General features: G+C 53.7%; 1 protein-coding gene across 1 annotated transcript; it reads right to left on the bottom strand.

Moving 5' to 3' along the window:
* Positions 1-1,405: 1,405 nt before the first annotated feature.
* LHX2 (LIM homeobox 2) lies at positions 1,406-22,167 on the bottom strand. The gene is made up of 5 exons (XM_047768367.1): positions 21,271-22,167; positions 19,512-19,714; positions 18,175-18,578; positions 12,357-12,562; positions 1,406-2,311 (listed from the first exon to the last, which is right to left on the bottom strand). The coding sequence occupies exons 1-5, from the start codon at positions 21,388-21,390 to the stop codon at positions 2,024-2,026; spliced, it is 1,221 nt and encodes a 406-aa protein (XP_047624323.1). The 5' UTR covers positions 21,391-22,167; the 3' UTR covers positions 1,406-2,023.
* Positions 22,168-22,416: the final 249 nt, after the last annotated feature.

The raw sequence follows: 22,416 nt of genomic DNA, 5'->3' as shown, positions 1-22,416 counted from the left end.
GAATCCGATTGTGGCAGCTTGGGTTACTGTGGAGACAAGGGTTTGATCCCTGGCCGGGAGCAGTGGGTTAAAAGATCCAGCATTGCTGCTGTAGCTGCAGTGTAGGTCTCATCCGTGGCTCCGATTCAGTCCCTAGCCAGGAACTTCCATATGCCATGGGTTTGGCCATTAAAGAAAAAAAAAGTTCACAAAAAATGTATTGAGCTTCTACTATTTGCCAGGCATTAAACAGCAACAGCAACAACAGCTTTCTCAATCTATTCCTGCCCTATGTCCTTCTCCCATCACAATGGCAGAAGGCCGAAGGGAGAGAGACCGCAGTCTTGGGCTGGATCGCCTGGCTGTTTTCTTCTCAAAGCAGCTGTGATTTTTCCCTCTGGATTTTCTATTTGGTGGGCTACTGTGGGGCATTTTGCTCAATGCCGGCTGGCATTAGGTCGGGCTGGTAACGGAGTGCCCTGCAGCAGGGCTTAGGGCAAGAAATGAGAGGTGTAAGATGCCCTACAAGCAGTAGACAGATGTCACACCTGCTTGCTGCATCCAGAAGTGCTAGGCAATGCCTGGATACACGCATTCCTGCTCTCCATCTGCAAAATCCTGACGTGTCATTTGTCATCCCATAAAATACACTGAGCTCCTACCATATGCTAGACCCTCTGCTGGGCCCTTCAGCACACCTCACTTTGCTCTCACTACAACTGTCTTGCAAGGGTTATGATCTTCACCCTCTAGCCGAGGAAACTGAGGCCTGAGAGGTGACAGGACTTCCCTCAGCTCACTCTGCTCAGCAGTAGATTCCAACCTCATTCTGCCGGCTGCCATCCTCCACCTTCTCTGGATGCATCTTTTCCCAGGGTTTCTGAGGTTACCCGAAGCTCTAAGAAAGAAACCAAATTGGCTTGATTTTGCCCTCTTGAAGATTTTTGAAATTTTGCGTCATTCATCAGGAAAACTCGAGCTGAAGCTGCCCTTTGGTGACAGCACTCACTCCTCGTGGGGAAGGGCCTCCCTTGTTGCCTGACATACACTTCCAGCCTAGAGAAGAGCAGAAAAAGGGAGGTGGGGTGACCTTTGACACAAGTATCCAGGAGGACACGCTTATTTAATATTTGAAAGAATGAATGAATGAATGAAGGGTATTCTGCTTACATGCTCTCCCTGTGTTAAGATGATGTCGTGTTTGTCTCCACTCTAAATCCTTAAGGCAGGGACTGTATCTACTTCATCTCTGGATCCCAATAATCAGGCCCTGGCACAAAAGAGGGGCCCCATAAATATGGTAAACTAATACTTACAAATTATTAGAGATAAATAGGGGAAGAGCCTTGAATTTACCTCTGGACTCCAATAAGACTCCTCTAAGTCCTGTGAATTTCGCACCCAACTAAACAGCAGCGGCACCAACTAGTTTCAATAAGTGGTTTTATTACTGGTTAGATTTTACAAATTCTGATATTCGAACAGACTTCCACCTTAAAATTCTAAAACAACAAAGCGACCGTTGGAGGGGATTTGATTTTTTTTTTTCCTTTTTTTTTCTTTTTAGGACTATTCAAAGTAACAAATTTTTTTTTTTTTTTTTACATTTTTGCTCTGGTCATAAATATACAGAGAGAAAAAGAGGGAGAGAAAAATGAACAAGTCATCCAAAGTATGGAGATAAAACAGTATTCCTAAGGCACGTGGCAGTCTTTGAAAATACAGAAGCTCTAGCCAACTTAAATTATTTGTTGTTTTTCCTCGCTCAGTCCACAAAACTGTACAGTGACACAAATGTTGTGTTGCAGATAGATCTTCCAAGTAATTCCAGTCCACACTGCTGCGGCAGCCGGGGGTGGGGCGCGGGCGGGGTGGGGGGCGATTATTTTCTTCCTCAGTTTCCAGGCGAGATCCTAAAATGTGGTTAGTTAGTTGCTCAAAGCCTCTATTTTAAAATACACTTGGAATTCAACTAAAGATAATTTCTTTTTTAAAGAAATTGTGGGGCGGGGCGGGGGGGCGGACGGGGGGGGACCGCGAGTCATTAGAAAAGGTTGGTAAGAGTCGTTTGCGAGGGGCTGTGAGGCTCGTGGCCCTCCAGGTTGCCAGGCACAGAAGTTAAGACGGACGTCACAGTCGGCAGGGTGGGACTAGTCAAGTCTGTGAGGGTGGTGGGCGTGCTGGAGGGGCTGAGCGAGGCGTTGGACAGCTCCGAGGCGGGCCCCGACGGCGTCCCTGTCTGCAGCGCCGCCTCCGTGGACTTGTCCACGCCCGTGTTTTCCTGCCGTAAGAGGTTGCGCCTGAACTTGGCCCGGGCGTTCTGAAACCAGACCTGCGTGGAGGGGGGGAAGACGGAAGGGCTGGTCAGAGGAAGGCGGGCAGGACCCCTGAGAAGAGCAGAGCACCCCCCCCACCCACCCCCAGCCCCACTACCCCGCCACTGTTTAAGGCAGGGATGCTAATCAGTGGTCGGCAGAAGGGAGGGCGGGAGATTGAAAAGTCAGCCTCGCCGAGAGTTTGTTCTGAATACAATAAAAATGTCCTTTCCTCTCATTGGCTGTTCCGGGGTTTCCCCTCCTGTTAGAAGGTTCCAGAGCTGAGCCGCATTCCCCTATATCACAGCCACTGGCCACGGGGAGCCTACTCAGCACTTGAAACGTGACTAGTTCCCAAAACAGCCAGTCTGTAGGTGAGAAGAGACATCAGATTTGAAGACTTGGTAGGGAAAAAAAAAAAACAAAAACAAAAACAAAAAGGAGGTAGACCTCAGCGGTAATTTTTATTTTGATTATATGTTGAAATGAGAATCTATCAGACATATTGGGCCAAACAAAATATACTCTTAGAGTTCCCATTGTGGCACAGCAGAAATGAATCCGACTAGGAACCATGAGGTTGCAGGTTCTATCTCTGGCCTTGCTCAGTGGGTTAAGGATCTGGTGTTGCCGTGAGCTGTGGTGTAGGTCGCAGACGAGGCTCGCATCCTGCGCTGCTGTGGCTCTGGCGTAGACCAGCACCTGTAGCTCTGATTTGACCACTAGCCTCGGAACCTCCATATGCCACAAGTACGGCCCTAAAAAGCACACACGCACAAAAAAGGGTATGCTCTTAAAATTAACTTTACCAGTTTCTTTCTTTTTGCTTTTTTAATGTGGCTACACGAGAATTTAAAATGTAAGATTATGTATGTGGCTCACGTTGCCTTTCTATTCTGTTCTGGAAGATTCACACAAACCAGATCGCAATCCTTTTGCACAATGGTTGAGAAATTTGTTTTTTCAGCAGTCGCCTTTAAGCAGGCAAGAGATCCCACAGGTTCTTGTCGGTACAATTTTTAAAGTTTTTCTTGGTGAGTCAGTCTGGGAAATACTAGAATGGTATAAAGAACACACAGGAATCAGTCAATAAAGAGCTACTAAGAGGAGGAAAAGACGAGATCCTAATCCCCACCACCATCCGTTGGAGAAAGTGCCCGCACCCCGCACCCCTGGGTTTCAGGTTCAGGGCAGAGTGGGCACAGCTGCCTGATTAGAAGAAGGCTAAGCAGTGGTGTGCCCCACAGACCCCCTCTCCCAACCCGCCATGTCCCAGTGTCCTTCATGAGAGCTGGGGTGGCGGCCACGTTACCGGAGCTTGGTATGAGAAGAATGCCCAAGAGAGAACAAGGGTTTGCTTTCATTTTCCCCTGGGCACAGACTCAGGCACATATCCATACCCACGGGGCTGCAACCGAGCCTACTGTACCCACGAAGACAAGCAGCAAAAGCCATCTACACAGCGCCCCCACCACCACCACTAGCCTGCCCACCAGTCGAACTCCACAGAGAGATCCCGCTGTACCCTGAGGTCCTCAAAGTACTTTGGGAGAAGCCTAGAGACTCTCGGAGTAGGGGGAGGATGGGCGGTTGCATCTCCCAAAGAGAAACAGCCCAAGGGGCCGGGCCCCTTCACTTCCCCTTGCGTGAGGAAAACACCCGCCAGAAGCCTCCCCATAAAACAAAGGGCCTTTGGGAATTTTACAGATTCTGGGGTGTCCAGTTGCCTACTTCCAGATGTGCCTGCATCTGCCTGTCTTCCCAGTGTCTCAGTCAGGGATGGGAAGGGCTGACTCCTGGCCCTTCCCTCCCCTGGGGACCACCGCAGCTCCAGGGGCCTGTCGCCTCAAACCCACCTTTTTGGTGGCCTGATACAACTTGGGCTCAATTAAAAAGCATAGCCCCGAGGACCCTGGAGTGAGGAGGGATCAGGACCCTGTGCAGCTGGGAAACAAAGATCTCACCCCAGCACGCTGAGTCTTTGCAGGAAGAAAGCACATTTTCCCTGGCCTTCTGCCCTGAGCAAGCCCACCGCCTCTTCTAGGGGCTTGCAAACAAGCATGGTGCTTCAAGACCAGCCTCAACAAGCACTTCCTGGAGTGGGAGCTCCTTGCTGTGTCCATGTGGCTCAGAGAAGGACCGATGGAGAGAATGATGGAGAAAGCCCCCAAAGACAGGCCCTCAGAAAAAGGAGGAGACTTTGAAAAGTGTCACTGCAGAGTGGGGATGAGAAGGGCCAGAGCCTTGCTGTGTATCTGACTCCCCAAGCGGTAGCAGGAGCGGGAAGCCCTGGGGGCAGTGCATGGCCTGTTGGTCCGGGACTTGAAGCCCTGGGGAAGGGCTGGAACCAGTTAGTTGCTGGCTGTTTGCTCTTTCTCCAGTGTTGCCCTTAACAGTGGTTTGTAAACAATGACACCATCTTCCACCACTGCCTTCTCTGCTTTACTGGATCTGAGGCGCTGGGAATGTGGTGGATAAAAGTCAACAACACAACTAAAAGCCAGCTGCTCTGGGGGTTTGCGTTGAGTTTGTTTCTCACCCTAAGCCAGGCTTCACCACAGTGCTCCTGGGTATTTCAGAAAATCCCATCCCGAGAGGTTGCTGGGACAGGGACCCTGTCTCAGTCGTCTTCGTGTCCCTGAGGACGTGCACAGGGACTGGCAAAGATTAAGAGTCAGTCACGTGCACTGAGTTAATAGTAATAATAAGAGATAAGAATTATCGCCTTCTACCTGCCAGGCACCAGGCCACCCTCTAACACACACCATCACAGGTTATCTCCATGACGGGCCAAGGGGTGGTGGGGGTAGAGGCGGGGGGGGGGGGGCCTCTATCACCATCGTCATTTTAGAGCTTTAAAACCAAAGCAACTCGGAGAGGTGAAGTCACTTGCCCAAGGTCACACAGAGGCCAAGCTGAAATAAGAATCCAGGAATCCAGGATTATCTGCCATAAAAAGTCCATGCTCTCCCTACCACATGATCCCGAGTGAGTCAGCAAGTGAATGAATGAATGAATGGGTGAGTGAATGAATAAACACAGAAGCAACTGAGGTGCAGTGGCGAGAGCACTGGATGTAGCTTCCAGTTCTGATTCTGCCACTGACCAACCGAGCGACCTGGGCTAGTCCCCTTCCTCTGGGTCTGCCTCCACTTCCCTCCCTGTACAAGGGGGTTGGACCAAACCACATGGTCTCTATGGCCTCTTGGGGTTCTGACAGGCTGGGATGCTAGGGCAGCTGGGAAGCTGCAGCTGCTTGCCCTACTCACCCATCTTCTTAAACTACAGCCCTCTCATCATCTGCAGGGAGTGCCCCAGCTGGCACCCTGGGGATCCCCAGTTAGTCCTGGTTGATGAGGAAGCCCACATGACTACATGCCCCTCCTGGGGTGTGCCTCACAAATCCCCCTCCCCAGGACTCGGTCATCAAGGAGACCAGGAGGGCCAGTGAGAACTCACTTTGTCCCACACATCTCCTCCTGGGTCGGTAAGGAAATCAGCCAAAGGACAAAAGCGTCATGCCCCCCAACATCCGTGGCATTTGACTACGACATCGAGACCAATGGCTGCATCCGAGGCATCCAACCAGATGGGACAAGTGGAAGTCACACCACAGCCACTCCATGCAGTTGCAGAGGAAACGTCTCGTGACAAATGTTAAGTGAGGGAAATAACAAAATCATGTCCTCTGGTATGACAACTTCATAAAGCAAATATAACAACGAACATTATTTACTCACAAGGCAAGGTCTTAGCACCGTTCAAAGCATTTTATACACATGAACTCCCAGTGCTTTACAAGGTCAGAATAATACTATTGTCGGGTGAGGAGATTGAGGCCCAGAGCCCAGCCAAAGAGGTGGAGCTGAGATGTGGAGCCGGGTAGGCTGGGCCCACACCCTTACCCACTACTTAACCTCCACCTGCACAACTGGATTACTGGTTTCCTGTATCCTTGCATGGGTGATTTCCCCCCATGTGTCTAACCCCTCTGTATGGTTGTTCTATTATTTTATAAAAAAATTTTTAGGGCCACACCCATGGCATATGGAAGTTCCCAGGCTCAGGGTTCAAATCAGAGCTGCAGCTGCCAGCCTTCGCCACAGCCACAGCCACACGGGATTGGGAGCTGCCATCTGCGACCTACACCACAGCTCACAGCAAGGCTGGATCCTTAACCCACTAAGCAAGGCCAAGGATTGAACCCACGCCCGCATGGATACCAGTTGGGTTCGTTACCGGTGAGCCGTGATGGGAACTCCAATTTTATAAACTTTAAAGAAAATTCTTTTTAAAGAATGAAAAATAACGAGCCCCGGACTTGACATCATGACCCCTTGGTTCCTGCTCCAGGGCTACAACTACTTTGCTGTGGGGCGCTGGACGAGTCACTCCACCTGTCTGAGCTTCAGTGACCTCTTTTCTAATATGAGAGATGTGATGGAGTTCCCAGGTGGCACAGCAGGTCAAGGATACAGTGTCATCACTGCAGCAGCTGGTGTGGCTGCTGTGGTGAGGGTTCAGTCCCTGGCCTGGAAATGTCTGCATGCAGCGGGTATGGCCAATAAATAAATAATAAATAAAATGAGAAATTCAAGCCACATCATCTAGGAAACCCCATCCGGCTTCAACCATCAACAGCTAGATCAAACACTTCCTACAGCCCTGTGCAAATGACAGGCAGAACGGTGCTCACTCTCCCCAATTTACAGGTAAAAAAGCTGAGGCTCAAAGAACTGAAGTCCCAATTTAAACCTCACCTCCTCAGAAAAGTCACTCCTGACTACCTCTCTCCCCTGGTCAGGTCCCCATGTTCAGGCCCTTGTCGCACCCCCATTATTTTTCCATCCTAGCACTTGTTCTATTTCATTTTCATCAAGAGTTAAATAAGGGTTCTGTGGCCAAATCTGGGAAATGCTGGATGAGACAAACTTGAATCTCTTCGAGATTTCTCAATGCCTGTATTAATGCCACCATGCTCTGAGTTCCAAGAAGACAGACAATCTTTAGCATTTCCCAAACTTATTTGGTCCTGGAATCATTCAAAAGATATTTTTATTGAGACATTTCAAATATACAGAAAAAGATAGAGATGAATCTCATCAGCATCGTAATTATGTATGCAATACTTGCTGGGCACTGTCTCCCCTCTGGGCTGTACGTTCCAGCCAGGCCCATGCACCGCCACGGTCACCTCTGAATCCTCAGTGCCTCAGGCCCCGCCCCAAACATGTGTATTTGTCGACAAAGTGAACAAAGGAAAGCTAGTGTTCTCAGTTCCTGAGTTCTCACCTAGTTGAATGAGGACTAACTAGTCAGCTGAAGAATGTATCTCAACGATGGGTTATTAAAATGTATTTTCTTTCAAAGTCACACCAGGAACCCCTAAGGAGACCCTCATCCCAATCAATCAGTTCGCCATCCCCTTCCCAAGCCTGGAGCATCTTAATATTGCACCTTCCTGACGCTTCCTAGAGAAGGCAGAGGGGAGACTCAGAGGATGTGCTGAGAATGGTCTCCAAGAACCGGCAAAGCCTAATGTCTTAATGGACCTCTATCCAAGGGGCCATTCTGTCTGCCGGTCACCTTGCCTACTGATGACAGGTGAGGACTGTGGTTTTTGTGCCGCTGCCGATGACAATTTTCAGCACTTCTTAGGCCCTTGGGGCTTTACACAGAATTCCTGCTTTTCCTACCAAGGTATGGCATCTACGCCCCACTCCTTCCCTTGTCTCATCCCTTGTCTCCTGCGTTCAGGAGCAACATCCAAGCGGATGGGATGCTGGGACTCGTAATCTCTACGCTGTGCTATTCTGGAAAGGGCTGTGGAATCAGACCAATCTGGGCTTGACTTCCCTCATCACTTATTAGCTGTGAGCCATGCAAGGGTTTTAGCCTCCCTGAACCTCAGTTTGTTCATCTGCAGAACGAAGATAATTAAATTTTCTAAATGTGTGTAAAAGGGGGTGATAGATTGAACCCCCTAGGTAAATGTGTACAAAATTAATGTGCATTAAGTCCCTAATCTATACTTTATAAATTATACTTCATGTCATCTGATTTACTCCATGCAATCACCTAGTGAAGACATTATTATCATCCTTGTTTTCCAGCTGAAGCCCAAGGAGGTTAAGTCACACACTCATGATCACTCAGGGAGTAAGTGGGAGGACAGAGTCTGGACCTCATATCATACTGTGTCCCAGGCCTGCCATGTTAATGGGGCTTTTATGAATTAAAGATTCAGTAACAGCCTAGAGCCCCTAGACACACACACCCACACCCCCCACACACACACATACCCTACAACATCCACTTCTGGGAACACAGCCTCAACCTCAACCAGCCCCTGCCATGCAGACTCTCTAAAGGGTCGAAGTGGACCACAGCCTGCAGGGGGCACTCATGGTCTGGTACCATTACGATGGTGTAGACAGTGATGAGAAACCATTTCACAGGGCCTTACTTGGTACCAACCAGCAGACACCATGCTGGAGCCTTCCCATCATAGTCTCAATCCTCAGGAATCCTCAAGGTACAAACTACTATTATCTCCACTTCAAAGACAAGGAATTGGGCTTCAAGAGGAGAGGTTAAAGTACCCAAATCACACTGCTGGTATGTCAGAAAGTATCTGAATCTGTATGTTACCTTCCAGAGGTCACGCCACCAGCTGCCTTGCCGCAAACTGCCCCCACCCCATCTCCTCCAGCGACCATCAGTACCCAACACCTGGGAGAGAGCCCCACCCTGCTAATGCTTGGCTCCTGTATCCTCCAGTAAATCACTTCAGCTCACTAGTTCTTAAGAGTCTCATCTGTAAAATGGGGAGGAAAATATTAAGGTGAGGGAGATGAGTGGCTGCAAAGATAACGCTTTGCAAACTGCTGCATATTCATGAGCTGCGGTGCTGTCAGAGAATATTAAGGATTTGTGCAGGAGATTGGGAGGAGGGAGAACAGTGGTCTGATGTGTCCTAGGGGTATGACAGCCCTTACCTCAACAATGTACGGGTGATACACTCAGAGGCAGTCACTGATGGGTTGGTTTAGAGGAAAAAGCAATGCCCACTGATCAGACGGGCCTGGATTTGAATCTCAGTCAAGTGTGTCTTGGAGCAAATGGAAATCATTTGGGCCTCAACAATTCTCTCTTTTTTTTTTTTTTTTTTTGTCTTTTTAGGGCCGAATCCACAGGACATGGAGATTCCCAGGCTAGGAATCAAATCAGAGCTGTAGCCACTGGCCTACACCACAGCTCATTGCAATGCCGGACCCATAACCCACTGAGTGAGGCCAGGGATTGAGCCTGAACCCTCATGGATGCTAGTCAGATTCATTTCCCCTGAGCCACGACAGGAACCCCAACAATTCTCATCTGTACAGTGGTGAAGGGATCATGACAGCGAGGACTCAATGAGCAAATTCATCTCACAGGCCTTTCAAAGTCCCTGACATACAGAAGGGCTCTCAAACATTTATTGATTAACAGGCATACCGTAACTGTCAGTGCTTCTCTCTCAACCAGTCCCATGCCCCTGGCTTTCTGAGTCCCCGTGGTGGAGAGGGCAGGCAGGTGTGAACAGCCCTGGGTCAGGGTTCTAGGGGAAGAGGCAAGCCTAGACTCAGGTCACTCAGGGGAACCTTTCCTCACACACAAGGTAGGTAGCTGGTCTCTCCCCTGGTCTCCTGCAGAACCCTCTGCCTCCCAAACGACTACACTGTGGGGAAACTGACTGTGGATCTGTCTTGACACCTAACAGATGAATTTCTTCAGGGCCAGAAGAAATTCATCTCAGTGGTTCATTCATCTCTGTATGCCCAGGGCCTGGTGCCAATAGGTATTTGGTCAGATGAAAGAATGAGAGAGAACTGTGCTGGAAATCCAACGTGCTCCTAAATCAAGCCTCCTGCCTTACCAGAGCCAGCAGGGATTGGCTCCTCACCCCAGATTCAGACCCAACCATGGACACTTAGTCTTTATTTCACTTAATCTGCATAACTGGTGAGGTAAATGGGTGCCCATTTTACAGATGAGAAAGCGATGACTCACAACGAGTAGAAGGGCAGAATGGAACCCAGCTCTATCTGACATCAAGCCGCTGCCACTGCCCCTGCCCCTGCCCGGTTTCCAGGGTTTGATTCACAGACTGCTCCCCCCCCCAACCCCACCCCACCAACTCACCCCCGCGGCGGCGGAGTCTAGAGAGAGGAAGGGACTACTAACCAGAAGAAAAGGCGGCGACCTCGAGTCCTCGGTCCAAATTCACCCAGGGCTGAGGAAGAGACTGGGTGCCAAGGAGCGTCCCGCGACCTAATCCCCAAAAGATAAAGTCCGAGGGAAACGGACCAGCCGGATCCGAGACCCCGACGGGCGCAGCAGTATCCCCGCCTCTTCTCAAGCCCTGGCCAGAGGAACTTTGGGCCAAAAGGGCCGTAATGCGAGGGGCGGGGCCTAAGCGGCGCTCCAAGGCGGGGGGCGGGCCCAGAAAGACGCATCAGCGTCCCATTGGCTGGCCCTCACCTCCCTCCGCTACGTCAGGAGCCGGCGCAAGACCAAGAGGCCCATGCGGTGCGCAGGTGACCCCGCTCCCCAGAGATCTGCGGACCCTTGGCCGCATCACAGTCTCATCCTGCCACCGCCGTCACCCTCAAAATGTTTTTGAAAAAATTCTAACAGACGCGCAGGAAAACAGGGCGGCTCCACAGCCTTCGGTGTCTATCACCTTCATCCCCTCAGTGTTGCCACTCACCCCAAGGCCCTTAATCCCCTTAGTTCTGGGGCTGGAAGGTGGGTCAGCACCACTCTTCCTGTTGTGAGACCACGGTCGGATCACTTCATCTTTCGGTATTCTTACTCCTCAAATCTGCAGTGTTATCCCTACAATCACACGTTCTGAGGAATAAATTGGTTAAACTGGCTATAAAGGGAGATTTTCTCCCACCTCATCATGGTACAGATGGGAAAACTGAAGTCCAACCACCAGAATAATCATTCATACTAGTTAATATATCAGTTAACTGATTAATCTAGTTAATGTCATTCTTAGCTGCCATCCACTGAGTGGGTTAAGTATCAGCTACTGTGATGGGCACTGATATTATCTCAGTGGCTTCTCCACTAAGCCTGCAGTGTAGACAATTTCTTGTGTCCATTTCATATAAGGGAACTGAGGCTCGAGGAGTTAAGTGCCTTGCCAAGGACCAGGAAATGAGTACCAGGAGGAGATGAAGATTTAAAAAGTGGTGGCCCAAGGCTCTGCCACAAGTTTGAGACATGCAAGTGCCTGGGACTCTCCAAACTGGGGTTCTTAACATCTTTGGGGTGATGGACAGACCCTTAGGAAATCTGGTGAAAGCGCTGGACCCTCTCTATCAAGAAAGCACCCTCACATACAAGTGCAATGCTGCTTAGTTTCAGAGGCACCCATCTACTTCCACCCAGAGGATCTGTCCTAATCCCCCCTCCCTCACCAAACCTCGCTTCTGGGAGAGTCTGAGAGACAACAAAGAAACAGAAGGAAAATCTAGAGACAGAAAGAAAGAGAGAAACTAGAGAGTGCAAGCAAGGAGCAGGAAGCAGAAGGAGCAAACAGCTCACAGCAGTTGCCTTGGACGGGCATCATGGGATGAGGGGCCAAGGTGGGGAGGGGAGCTCTGGATTTATCTGAAATGCTTGAACCTTTTACAACATGAACATATTTGAGTGTCACTTGAGTAATAAATAGCAACTAAGAATTGCTTACAAGGAAGAAAAGAAACTGTGTAGACAAAGAGGACAGAGAGACTCACAGACACAAAACAGAAACATTAAGGGACAAAAATTGAAGAACGAACATGAGGAACAAAAATTGTAGAAGAGAGCAGACAAAGTTGTGGGGGGGGGGAGAGAATGAAATACAGCTCGAGACAGACGGAAGAGATGGACAAAGAGAATGATAAACAAAAAGATAGGCTGGTGTAGAGCAGAAAGTCCTTCCAAGGCCTGCTTCCAAGGTGGTGGGGTTGCATCCCAGGCCCTGGCACCGCAGATGCCCCCGCCCCCGGCCCCGCCCCCGCTGACCTGGAGGACTCGCTTGGTGAGGCCTGTCTTTTGCGCGAGTTGCTTCAAGTCCTTGGCGTCGGGGTTGTGGTTAATGGCAAAGTAAGACTTCATGGTCCGAAGCTGGTGGTGCTTGAAGGAAGTGCGCATGCGCTTCGTCTTCTGGCTGCTCGGGTAGGGCTGGTCCCGGTCCAGGTGCTCCGCGTCGTTCTCATTGCAGCTCAGCGCTAGGGAGGGGATGCAGAGGCAGCAGGTGAACCTCCTGGCCCGCCCCCCGCCTCCCCCCCACCCCACTGCCAAGATCACACCCACCCCACGCTCCGCCAAATGTTTCTAGCCTCCGGACCACACTGCGGGCGCGCACCCTGCTGAGACGGTGATATTATCCCCATTTTCTAGATTTACAGGGGAATCTGAGGTTCAGAGGGCCACCTGCTCACTCAGCTAGGAAATGCTGGATTCAAACCCAGCTCTAGGAGAATCCAAAAACTATCCTGAGCCATCATGTTACAATAATAATAATAACAACAATAATAATAATGACAAGAACTACAACTTGTTGATGACTTATTCAACTCCAGATAATTCGATAAAGGCTTTACATATACGTTTTCATCCTCAAAACAACCCTTTGAGCCAAGGTTTATTTTCCCCTTTTTACAGATGTTGAAACTGAGGCTCCAATAGGGAAGTCACTTGACTGCGGATGCAATCTTCCCGCTTCCCCCTGCACTCCCTAAAGGGGAACGAAGTCTCCATTCACACACACCCCACCACCACCACCACACACACACACACACACACACACACACACAGTGTCTCGCCAAGTACCTGGAATCACAGACTTCCACTCACTTTCCATACCTCCACACTTACTTTCATTTCTCCCACATCAGTTCCCACACCCAAAAGTACTACGCCACCCCTGTGCCCTGGGGCCTCATGCACTGGGCCGAAGGTTGGCAACTGTATTTTGTAGTTTAATCCTCACCGCTGCCCTCTGAGGCAGTTGTTTCTCAGTTTTACAAATAAGGTGAAGGAGGCAGAGAGGTTAAGCAATCTCACCTAGTGGCTAAGTTCTAACCAGAAAGGGAAGGAAGTTGGAGGAAGAAATTAACATGTATTTAACACCCCACACCCAGGCATATGCCTTTGGCTCTACATACATCAGGGGACCTTCACTGCTGCTCCAAGAGCTGGCTACTGCTCTGCACCCCATCTTAGAGACTAACACTGAGGGAAATGAAGCCACACCACTGGTAACGGAAGAACCTACATTCAACACTGCAGCCCTTGCCATTTCTTTCCTCCACACCACAGAGGCAGACCAAGATGAAGCAGGACTCTTTGGGGAGCCCATCCCCATCCAGAAGGGGCCCAGCTGGGGCCCAGCTGCCAATGCCTGGAAGGCACTGGAGGTGGGGGACAGGGATGGAAATCTCAGGCATCAGAAAGATGCTTGCCAACATGGTGGCTGATGGGGACCTGCGAGACCCCTCTCTAAGATCCCCTCAATACATCATGAGCCATCCCACACGGAAGGTCTTAGTTTGGGGACCTCATACAAAATTAATTCAGTCCCCCTAAAGTGGGCAACTGGGAATGCATCTGTCTTATCACGGGCCCATAATAGAGCTGCCAGATTTAGCAAATAAAAATACAGTTTGCCCAGTTAAATCTGAATTTCAGATAAACAACGATTTTTTTAGAATGATGTCTCAAATACTGCATGAGACGTACCTATACTGACAACTGATTCGTTGTTGGCTTAAAATTCAAATATTGCATGGCATACAATTTAACTAAAAAATTATTCGTTGTTTATTTAGAATTCAAAGTGTATGAGGTACATTTATACTAAAAATTTATTTGTCATTTACCCCGAATCCACATTTAAATGGGACTCCTGTGTTTTATCTGGCAACACTACCTCAGAAGCACTCCTGCTCTCCAGGTGACCCACTCCTCCCCTGCCCAAGAGAAGAAAAAATTTGCAAGATGCAGGTCTTGTCCCTAACCTTGCAGTCAGCAAGTGGCTACACCTCCTAAGGGCCCCTTCCCACATGTACCCTGGCACCCAAGTCCTCCACCAGGGCTGCACTCCCACTGAGAGGGCCCAGAGTGAAGAACAGGGATGCGGCAATTTAAAGGGGATCAGAGACTGACTCCAAATGGGATCCATGGAAACTGCCCTGCCCCCACTGCGGGGAGCGCCCCTCTTCTGGCCCCTAGTCCCCAGCTCCACAGGGGGTGGGGCAGGCCTCCCCACAGGGGATCTCTGGGCCCATCCCTCCGCCCAGCCTCTGCCTGGGCCTTGCTGCTGTTAATGAGCTCCATGGGGACCCTGGCGCCCCACGCACCCAAGGGACGTGCCCTGAGAGCGGCCTAGATGGGGGGAGGTGGTTTGGAGGAGGGAGAAAAAAAGGGCAGGGGAAGGAGAGAAAGAGACAGAGGTAGAAAGAGAATGAAAGGGAAAAAAAGGAGAGATAGTAGGGAAGGAAGATGGACAGAGCCAGGAAAAAAAAAAAAGAAGAAGAAGAAGAAGAAGAGAAGAGACCCAGGAAAAGAAAGCAGTGGATGTGGGGAGAACCAGAGAGAGAGAGACAACTACAAAGCCGGAAAGAAATCGGGAGAGACACAGAGAGGGCCTGGGGGGGCGGCGCAGCGAGGCCCGGAAATAGAGGGGATATTGTGCGGTGGAGGGTCCAGGTTAAGGAACTAAATCCCGGGTCTCGAAGAGACCAGGTCCCTGTGGCGTGGCTTTTTCGAAGCCGTTCCAGGCCAGAGAGTGGTGAAAAGAGGAAAGGGGGAAAGGGAGGGAGGACAGAAAAGGAGTCGGCCCCAGGTAGGGAGGCCGAGGCCAGCCAGCGGCTGGGGCAGGGGGCTGCGCTGGGGGCGGAGAAGCAGCCGCAGAGCCCAGACTTGGTCTGGTGCGGCCCCCCCCCCCCCCCCCCCCGCCTCACTCCCGCCCCAAGCTCCCCGCCAGGTCGCGATTCCCCGGGATCGGATCCGGGGAGGGGCAAGGGGCCGAAGGGAGGGAGAAGACCAAGCTTTTCTCTCTCCTTTTTTTTTTTTTTTTTTCCTCTCAATTAGGCCGATTCAATGGAGCTAAAGAGCTCGTAAAATCATGAATAATTTACTCGTGATCTGTTATTAACCCATCGGGTTTCGAGCTCTTGTCGCTGGGACTGAACCTGTAATCAAATCTGACTTCGCCTCATTTTACTAAAGACGAGATTGTAGGTTCAATTGTCTAAATAATGGATTGGAATCAAATCAGTAATTACGCCGCCAGGCACACACACACAAAGCTGGGTCTGGGGGAGGACCGGGCGACCGGCCCGTCCGCGCGGGACTCCCGTGGCCGCGGCGCGCAAACCCGGGCGCAAAGCGCGCGGCCCCGGCCCCTCATCGGCTCCGGCCTCTTGTCCGCACCCCTGGCCCACGGGCAGCCACGCTCCGGGGTGGGGTAGTTTTCAGTTCCGCCTCCGGGACCTGGGCTGCGCTCTCGCACCCGAGGGGCAGCCAGAGGAGGACCGCCGCGGCCACCGCCCCGGAAGGACTTTCTCACCCCGCAGCCCCGCCGCTCCCGCGGTCCTTCCCCAAGCCGCCAGCCGGGCGCACCGACGGCGCCCCCTCCCCACTCGGGCCGAGCTCACGGCCCCTTAGTAAGGTGCTGCCGCTCCTCCACCCGAATGTCCCTCCCCGAGAGCGATGGGTTCTGCAGGGGGTCGGTGTGACTGGACCTCTGGGTTGGGGTGGTCACACAAACAAGCGCGAGTCCTCCTCACACTCAAAATCACGCGCGCACACACACACTTGTCCCGACACAACCGAAATCGCACCCTCCAAGAGGCCCTCTTTCCAGTCTCAGCAGCCACACCGCCCACTGCGGCCATTTCTCTCCTGCTGGTCCGGGGCGAGGGAAAGGAGAGGGACAGCTGCCCGGCCAGGGAGGCACCCCCGCCCCACACTTCCCAATCTAGTCCCGGGAGCCAGAGCCGGAGCCGGGAGAAAGCGAGCGGCACAGCCAAGGGCAGCGTGGGTTGGGAGGGTTTTGCTAGCTTAGGAAGCCGGGGCCAAAGGCAGAGACTCCGACACCCGGAGAGAGAAAAAGAGACAGGAACAGAGAAACCAGGATACACATGCCAAGAGAGAGAGGGGTCTAGAGCAAAAAGGGAAAAAAGAAGAGATGGGCCAAAGAGAAAACGAGGAGATGGCATGCGTGGGGAAGTCCTGTAGAGGTGCCAGCTCCTCTGAAACTCAGCCTCCAGCCATATCTTGCTCAGCCTCGCCAGGGAAGGCAGAGGAGCAGCAAAAAGCACAAATAAACCTCTGTACCTTCTACCTTTCAGTTGCAAACCCGGTTATGAACCTTCGTGCCCGGGGAAAACATAATCCCAATCTCCACCCACCACTCACGCTGTGGCCCAGCTTCCTACTGGCCGATCCCACTTGATAAATACACCAGGCTTTGTTTGGGGGGACCTGGTCTGGACTCAGCTTAGTCTATTCAGGATGGCGGGTGACGAGGGATGGAAGTTTGGGAGAGCGGCATCTCTGGTAGAGCCTTAAATCCGCCTGGCGGACCTGGCTGCAGCCGCCTCGCTGTTTACCAGACCTCGGGAGCTGTATTTTCCGCCCAGCTCTGTATGTGGTCACCCAGCCAGCAACTTCGATGGAGCGAACTGGGGACCCCCAGCCATCCCCATTCCCCCCCCCACCCCAGCCAGCTCAGATTTGTAAAGATCAAAATAATCCTGACTTCTTCCCCATCACAACCCTCTCTGCACAATCCAGGGTTTTTTGTTTTATTTTTGTGCATTAGACTAAGGGGAAAAGGAGGAAGAAAAAAATCTCTAAGTCTGAATCTGTCATAAACGAAAGAAAGTAATTGCAAATAAACTCTATCAAGTTCAGAAGCCAGGGGAATCATAAACCTTTCCTGGCCACGCAGACTTTGGGCAGATGTTGACGGTTCAGTGTGCTGGGCCTCAGAACCTCCACAGCTGTCCTAAGTGGGGAGAAGCACGGGAGGGGGCAGAGCCTCTCCCGGAATGACCTGGGGTTCAAAGATGCCGGAAATGAGAAATGAACCTTCCACACTACTCCCACTTGGGCCTACTCGGTCTCAACCCCTGACGCTGGCTTCCAAGGGTCGCCGGCTCTCATCCCAGTGCCCCTATGTCATCCGGAACTCGGAGGAAGAGCCCCAGGGAAAACCAAGACCTGGCAGAGCAGAAGGATCAGATCGTGTGCGGCACTAGGACATGCTTTTGTTCAAATGGATCCTTGGCCCAAGTTTCCCAGCCTGCTGCCCTCAGGGCACCTTACAGGACCCGGCCTGCAGGCCAGGCCGAACTCACTCGGCGCCCCCAGCCACTGCCTGTCCTTTCTCTTGGGACCCCTGCCACTCTGCCCTGCTCATCCATCGTCCCAGCTCCTCTCCCTCAGCCAAGACAACCTAGAGCCCCCAGGACTGTCTGCTCTGTCTCTATCTTTGCACTTTCCACCCAGTAAAGTGAGTTAAAAGCCTCAAACCAAAAAGCTGTCGCTAAAAAAATTCCTCAGCCATGAGGTCCTGCACCCAGAGCATCAAGACCACTAATGCACCCTTTCCTTCCCGCTCCAGCCAGGGACCCACGGGCTGGAACCCAGGGAGCTAACGTCCCTTCCGCCAGGTCATCCTGTGCTTAGGGCCTGGACAGGCTAAAGGCTGGAATAGCCAGAGTGCTATAAGTATACATGTAAAGCACACCGAAATTCACTCTGTTCTCAGCTACTGATGCCGTGCACTTTCCCTCAACCCGTCGGGGCACTTGAGGCGCCTCGCACTCACCAGCATTGTAGGCTGCCAGATCCGCACCGGGCCCGGGGCTCTTCCGCTTCCTCGGCCGCCCCTTCTGCACCGTGCCCACGCCATTGTAGTACGGAAGACCCAGAGGATTGGCCCCGGCTGCACCCAGCCCCGCACTCTTGGCCGCTGCAGCTGCCGCTGCTGCAGCCGCCACGTCGGCATGATTGAAGTGCGCGGGGTACTCGCCCTGCAGCAGCGCCTCGAAGTGCAAGCGGCAGTAGACCAGGCTGTCCTTCATGCCGAAGTGGTCACCCGTGGTCAGCATCTTGTTACATGTGGTGCACGTGAAGCAGTTGAGGTGATAAACCAAGTCCCGAGCTCGCATCACCATCTCCGAAGCCGAGATGCCCAGGTGGCAGCGGGCGCAGCGCTGCACAGAGAACCGCCTGTAGGGACCATCGAGGGAGGGACTGTGGGGACACACGGTTGGGTACCCCCCCCCATATCCCTCCTCCAGGTGCCACTGCTGCCACTGGCCAAAATCCACTCCTTAAAATGGGCAACTAGGATAACTTGGAGGAAGGGGGTTAGAGGGAACTAGATTTTGGCCCAGGTCTGGTTCTACCATGAAATATAGTTTCCCTTAACCATTTTCGTGCCTACGAAGGCTTTGCTTTACCCAGAGTCTGAGTAAGCCCCAGGAAAGCCTTTGCTCGGGAGTGATCGGAAACTTCGCACTTACCCCTTCCTCAACCTCTTCCCCTACCCTCTACCCTGTGCCAGGGCATCCTGCAGACCTTTGCAATTTGTAAGAAACACGGAGACAGGGATGCAGAGGCAGGATGAGAGAGAGAGGAGGAAATAAACAGACCTAACCCTAAACCCAGAGAGGAGAAACAAGGAACCTGGAGTCTGTTAGTGATTCCGGTTCTTTAATCCTGGCCAGCTTTCACTCCCATCTCCAGGAAAGACCCGGAAATGCACCCAATCCGCTCCCCCAGCTCTCCTTCCAACTTTGTTCCACACCAGCCGAGACTGCCTGGGTTTGGGGGTGCTTCTTTCGTTCCCTCTAGTGGACCCAAGAAACTTCAAAGGGAGAAGGGGGCAAGGACCACCCATCCCAAGCTTATTTTTGCTCTGAGCTAAGAAGAGGGCAGCTTCTGCTTTTCTCTGGGTCCCTACACTTCACAGATCTTTCCAAGAGTTCCCTCAAATTGCTGTTTAAAAAGGATGCCACCCATTTTGAACTGGCTTGAAGAAGGGAGGACCTAGGTAAGGGAGCCCTCCCTTGGGACTGCAGGGAAGGCAACTGGACAAGATTGTTTTTGAGATGCGGGGTCCAGGGTGCCCAGGGCAGTGGGTCCCGAGGCGGGGGCTACCTGTAGTAGTCTTCTTTGCAGTAGATGCTTCCATCCTTGCTGAAACAGGTGAGCTCCGACTCCAGGTTGAGTTTACACTCGCAGCACTTGAGGCAGCGCATGTGCCACTGCTTGTCCACCGCCAGCAGGTAGTAGCGGTCCGAGATTTTGCCCCCGCAGCCGGCGCACAGCGCAGCGCGGTCACTGCTGATGGACGGCATGGTCTGCGGAGGGAGGGAGGCGCAAGACCGAAGCGCCTGCGTCAGCCTGCGACCCCGCGGCGGCGGCGGCAGCGGCAGCGGCGGCGCCGGCGCGGAAACGGGCACCTGAAGCTCCCTCCGTGGCTCCCGCTAGCCCTAAACACGGGGGAGGAGGGCGCCAGGGTGTGCAGTGTGCTTTCTCCACCCCAAAAGGCCCATATCCGGGAGGTGGGGGGCTCAGAGCCTACGCCGGCCCACGGGCCCAAGCCGGCCACGGGCCCAGGACCCGGGACTGGCCTGGATAGATCTTTCTGCTTACTTCTCCCCCTTCCTGTCGCTTTTGCTCTTTTCTCAGAAAGGTTCATGCAGCGTTTGGGGGCTGGAGCAGTGGTGGCTACTTCAGCCAAGCCCTCCAAAATCTCCCCCTCAAATTGTTTCTTAAAGGAGCCACTCTGCTGGGCCCCAGGAAAAGAGGTATGATGGCCATTAAAAGTCAACCTCCACACAGACTCCTCTCCAGAGACGTGGTGGAGTTCCTGGCCCCTAACCCCAGTGATCTCTGGATCCTTAAGCAGAAGGTTTAGGCCAGGGCAAATCGCTCAACCTCTGCCCCTCCACTACCTCTGCCCCACTGGCTGGGGCCCTCTTGGGTGCTGAGAGATGGTGAGTGGGGTGCATGGGCACCCTCAAAGTCTCTGAGTGCACGACAGGCCCAATTCAAATCCTCCCTTAACCAAACTGACAGGCTGAGAGGGTTTAACTCCAGAAGACAAGTTCAGAAGCAGAGGCGCTGGAGCTGGTGCTCTTCCTTTCCAAGCGAGAAGCTTCGCTCGTGCTCCCCACCTCCTCTGCCTCTAAAGGTCACTTCTGGGCCCGGCTTGGACAGTGTCTGCTCCTCTGGCCCCCAGGGACGTCTGAGGCAAGGAACTGGCTATTTGGGGCTGAGCTGGTGGAGCCAGGTGTGGAGATCCGAATGGACTCTCCTTCCACAAGGGCCAGGCCAGAGCCTGAACTCCCGGCGCTAACCCGGCCAAGTCGGACCAGCCAGGAGGCCCAAGACGCGATCAACGAAAAAGTGCTGGCCCAGAGGACTCCGACCCCTGAAACTGTGCTAGGGAGGGAACCTGATCGCCAGGAAGCAGGGAATGGCCCAAGTCGGCTGGAGCCCCAGTGCTGCCGGTTGGTTCGTCCTTCCCCGCGCCTCAGGCGGCGGCGCCAGTAGCCAGAGCCGGTGGTGGAGGAGAGCGCGGAGGCTGGCGACCAAAAAGCCGGGAAAAGTGAGAAGAGAGCCATCCGGGCCTCGGGTGGGACTTCGCTCCCACTTCGGGAGAAATCCTCTCTTCCACCCTGAGGGTCTGAAATTTCGGTTTCAACCTTGTTTCCCTCCTCCGCCCCAGCAGGCGGGTTTCCCCTGAGCCGGGAGCTACGGGCCTCGCATCCTGTCCGCGGATCCCCAGCGTCCAGTCCCGTGCGGCACGAAGGACGCTCTCCAAAGTGCCCCCAAACTTAGGAGAGCAGAGGCGCAGACCGAACCGGCCCCATCCCAGCTTTTGGCCCCGACCCCGAAGCCGTGCGCCTACCGTCTCCGTGTCGCCGCGGTCGATGGCGGAGCTGATGGCGGGAGCCTCGCTCTTGGCCCTGCGGTCCATCTCGTCGATGACCCCGTGCACCTCGGGGCCCGACAGACTGTGGAACAGCATCGCGGCGGGACCGGCGGGGCCGGGGGCGCGGCTCCTCCGCGGGAGGGCTTGCCCCCCGCCTCAGCTGCCTGGCGCTCCCCGCGCTAACGGGCCCGGTGCATCGCCACCGCGGCCCCGGCCCCGCCCGAGCTCGGCTGCGCCCCCAGGCCGGGCTCCGGGCCCTGGGCGCCCGCGGGCCAGGACGCCTCCCGCCGAGGCGCTAGGGCAGCTACATCGCGGGGCGCCTGGGCGGCGGCGCCAAAGCCAGGGTCACAAGGGCAGGGGGCGGGGGGGGGGTGCTGTGCGGGAGGGGGTGGGAGACCAGGGCAGAGGTCGCCACCCGCCGCGGGCGCTTTCACGCTGCGGGCATCGCCGGCCCGGCTTCGGCGCCCCGGGCGCAAAGCAGAAGCGCAAAGTCTGCCCGAGGCGGCGACGGCTGCAGTCGGGGCTCACCGGGGTGCGACTAGGTGCCCGCGGCGGCCCAGCTGCCTAGACCTCTCCCCTCCCCAGGGTGTGCCCTCAGCCCAAGGCGACCCGCTTAGGCGCTGGGTCGGCTACTGGAGTGGGGATTTCTCCGAAGCCAGCGAGCCGGGCAGAGACACCGGGAGAATTGAAGAGGAGGAGGAGGAAGAGGAGGAGGAGGAGGTGGAGGAGGAGGTGGAGGAGGAGGTGGAGGAGGAGGAGAAAAAGGAGGAGGAGCAGAGTAGGAGGAGGAGCCGCCGGCCGCGGGCCCAGCCGCGCGCAAGGCTCTCCAAGAGCGCGCCGAGCCCAGCCCCGGCTCTGCAGTCCGCGCCAGCCAAGCGTCCGCGCCTTTTCTACAGCCGCGCCTGACATCACGTCCTGCCGCCGCCCCATTGGCCGCCCGGCACCCCGGGCCCTGGCAGCGCGTGCTCCGGGAAGGCGGGAGACCGGAGAGGGAGGGGAGCAGCAAGAGGAGGAGAGGAGCGAAGAGATGGTGGGAGATGGTGGGCGAGGCTGGAGGGCGGGGGCGGGAGGGAGGAGGGAGAGCGCGGGGTTTGGAGTTTTAAGCTACGAACTGTTTCCTGT

The sequence above is a fragment of the Phacochoerus africanus genome, chromosome 2 (genome assembly GCF_016906955.1).
Source record: "Phacochoerus africanus isolate WHEZ1 chromosome 2, ROS_Pafr_v1, whole genome shotgun sequence".
NCBI lineage: Eukaryota > Metazoa > Chordata > Mammalia > Artiodactyla > Suidae > Phacochoerus > Phacochoerus africanus.
The sequence above is the reverse complement of the archived record's forward strand: the minus strand, read 5'-3'. Positions and strand labels throughout refer to the sequence as shown.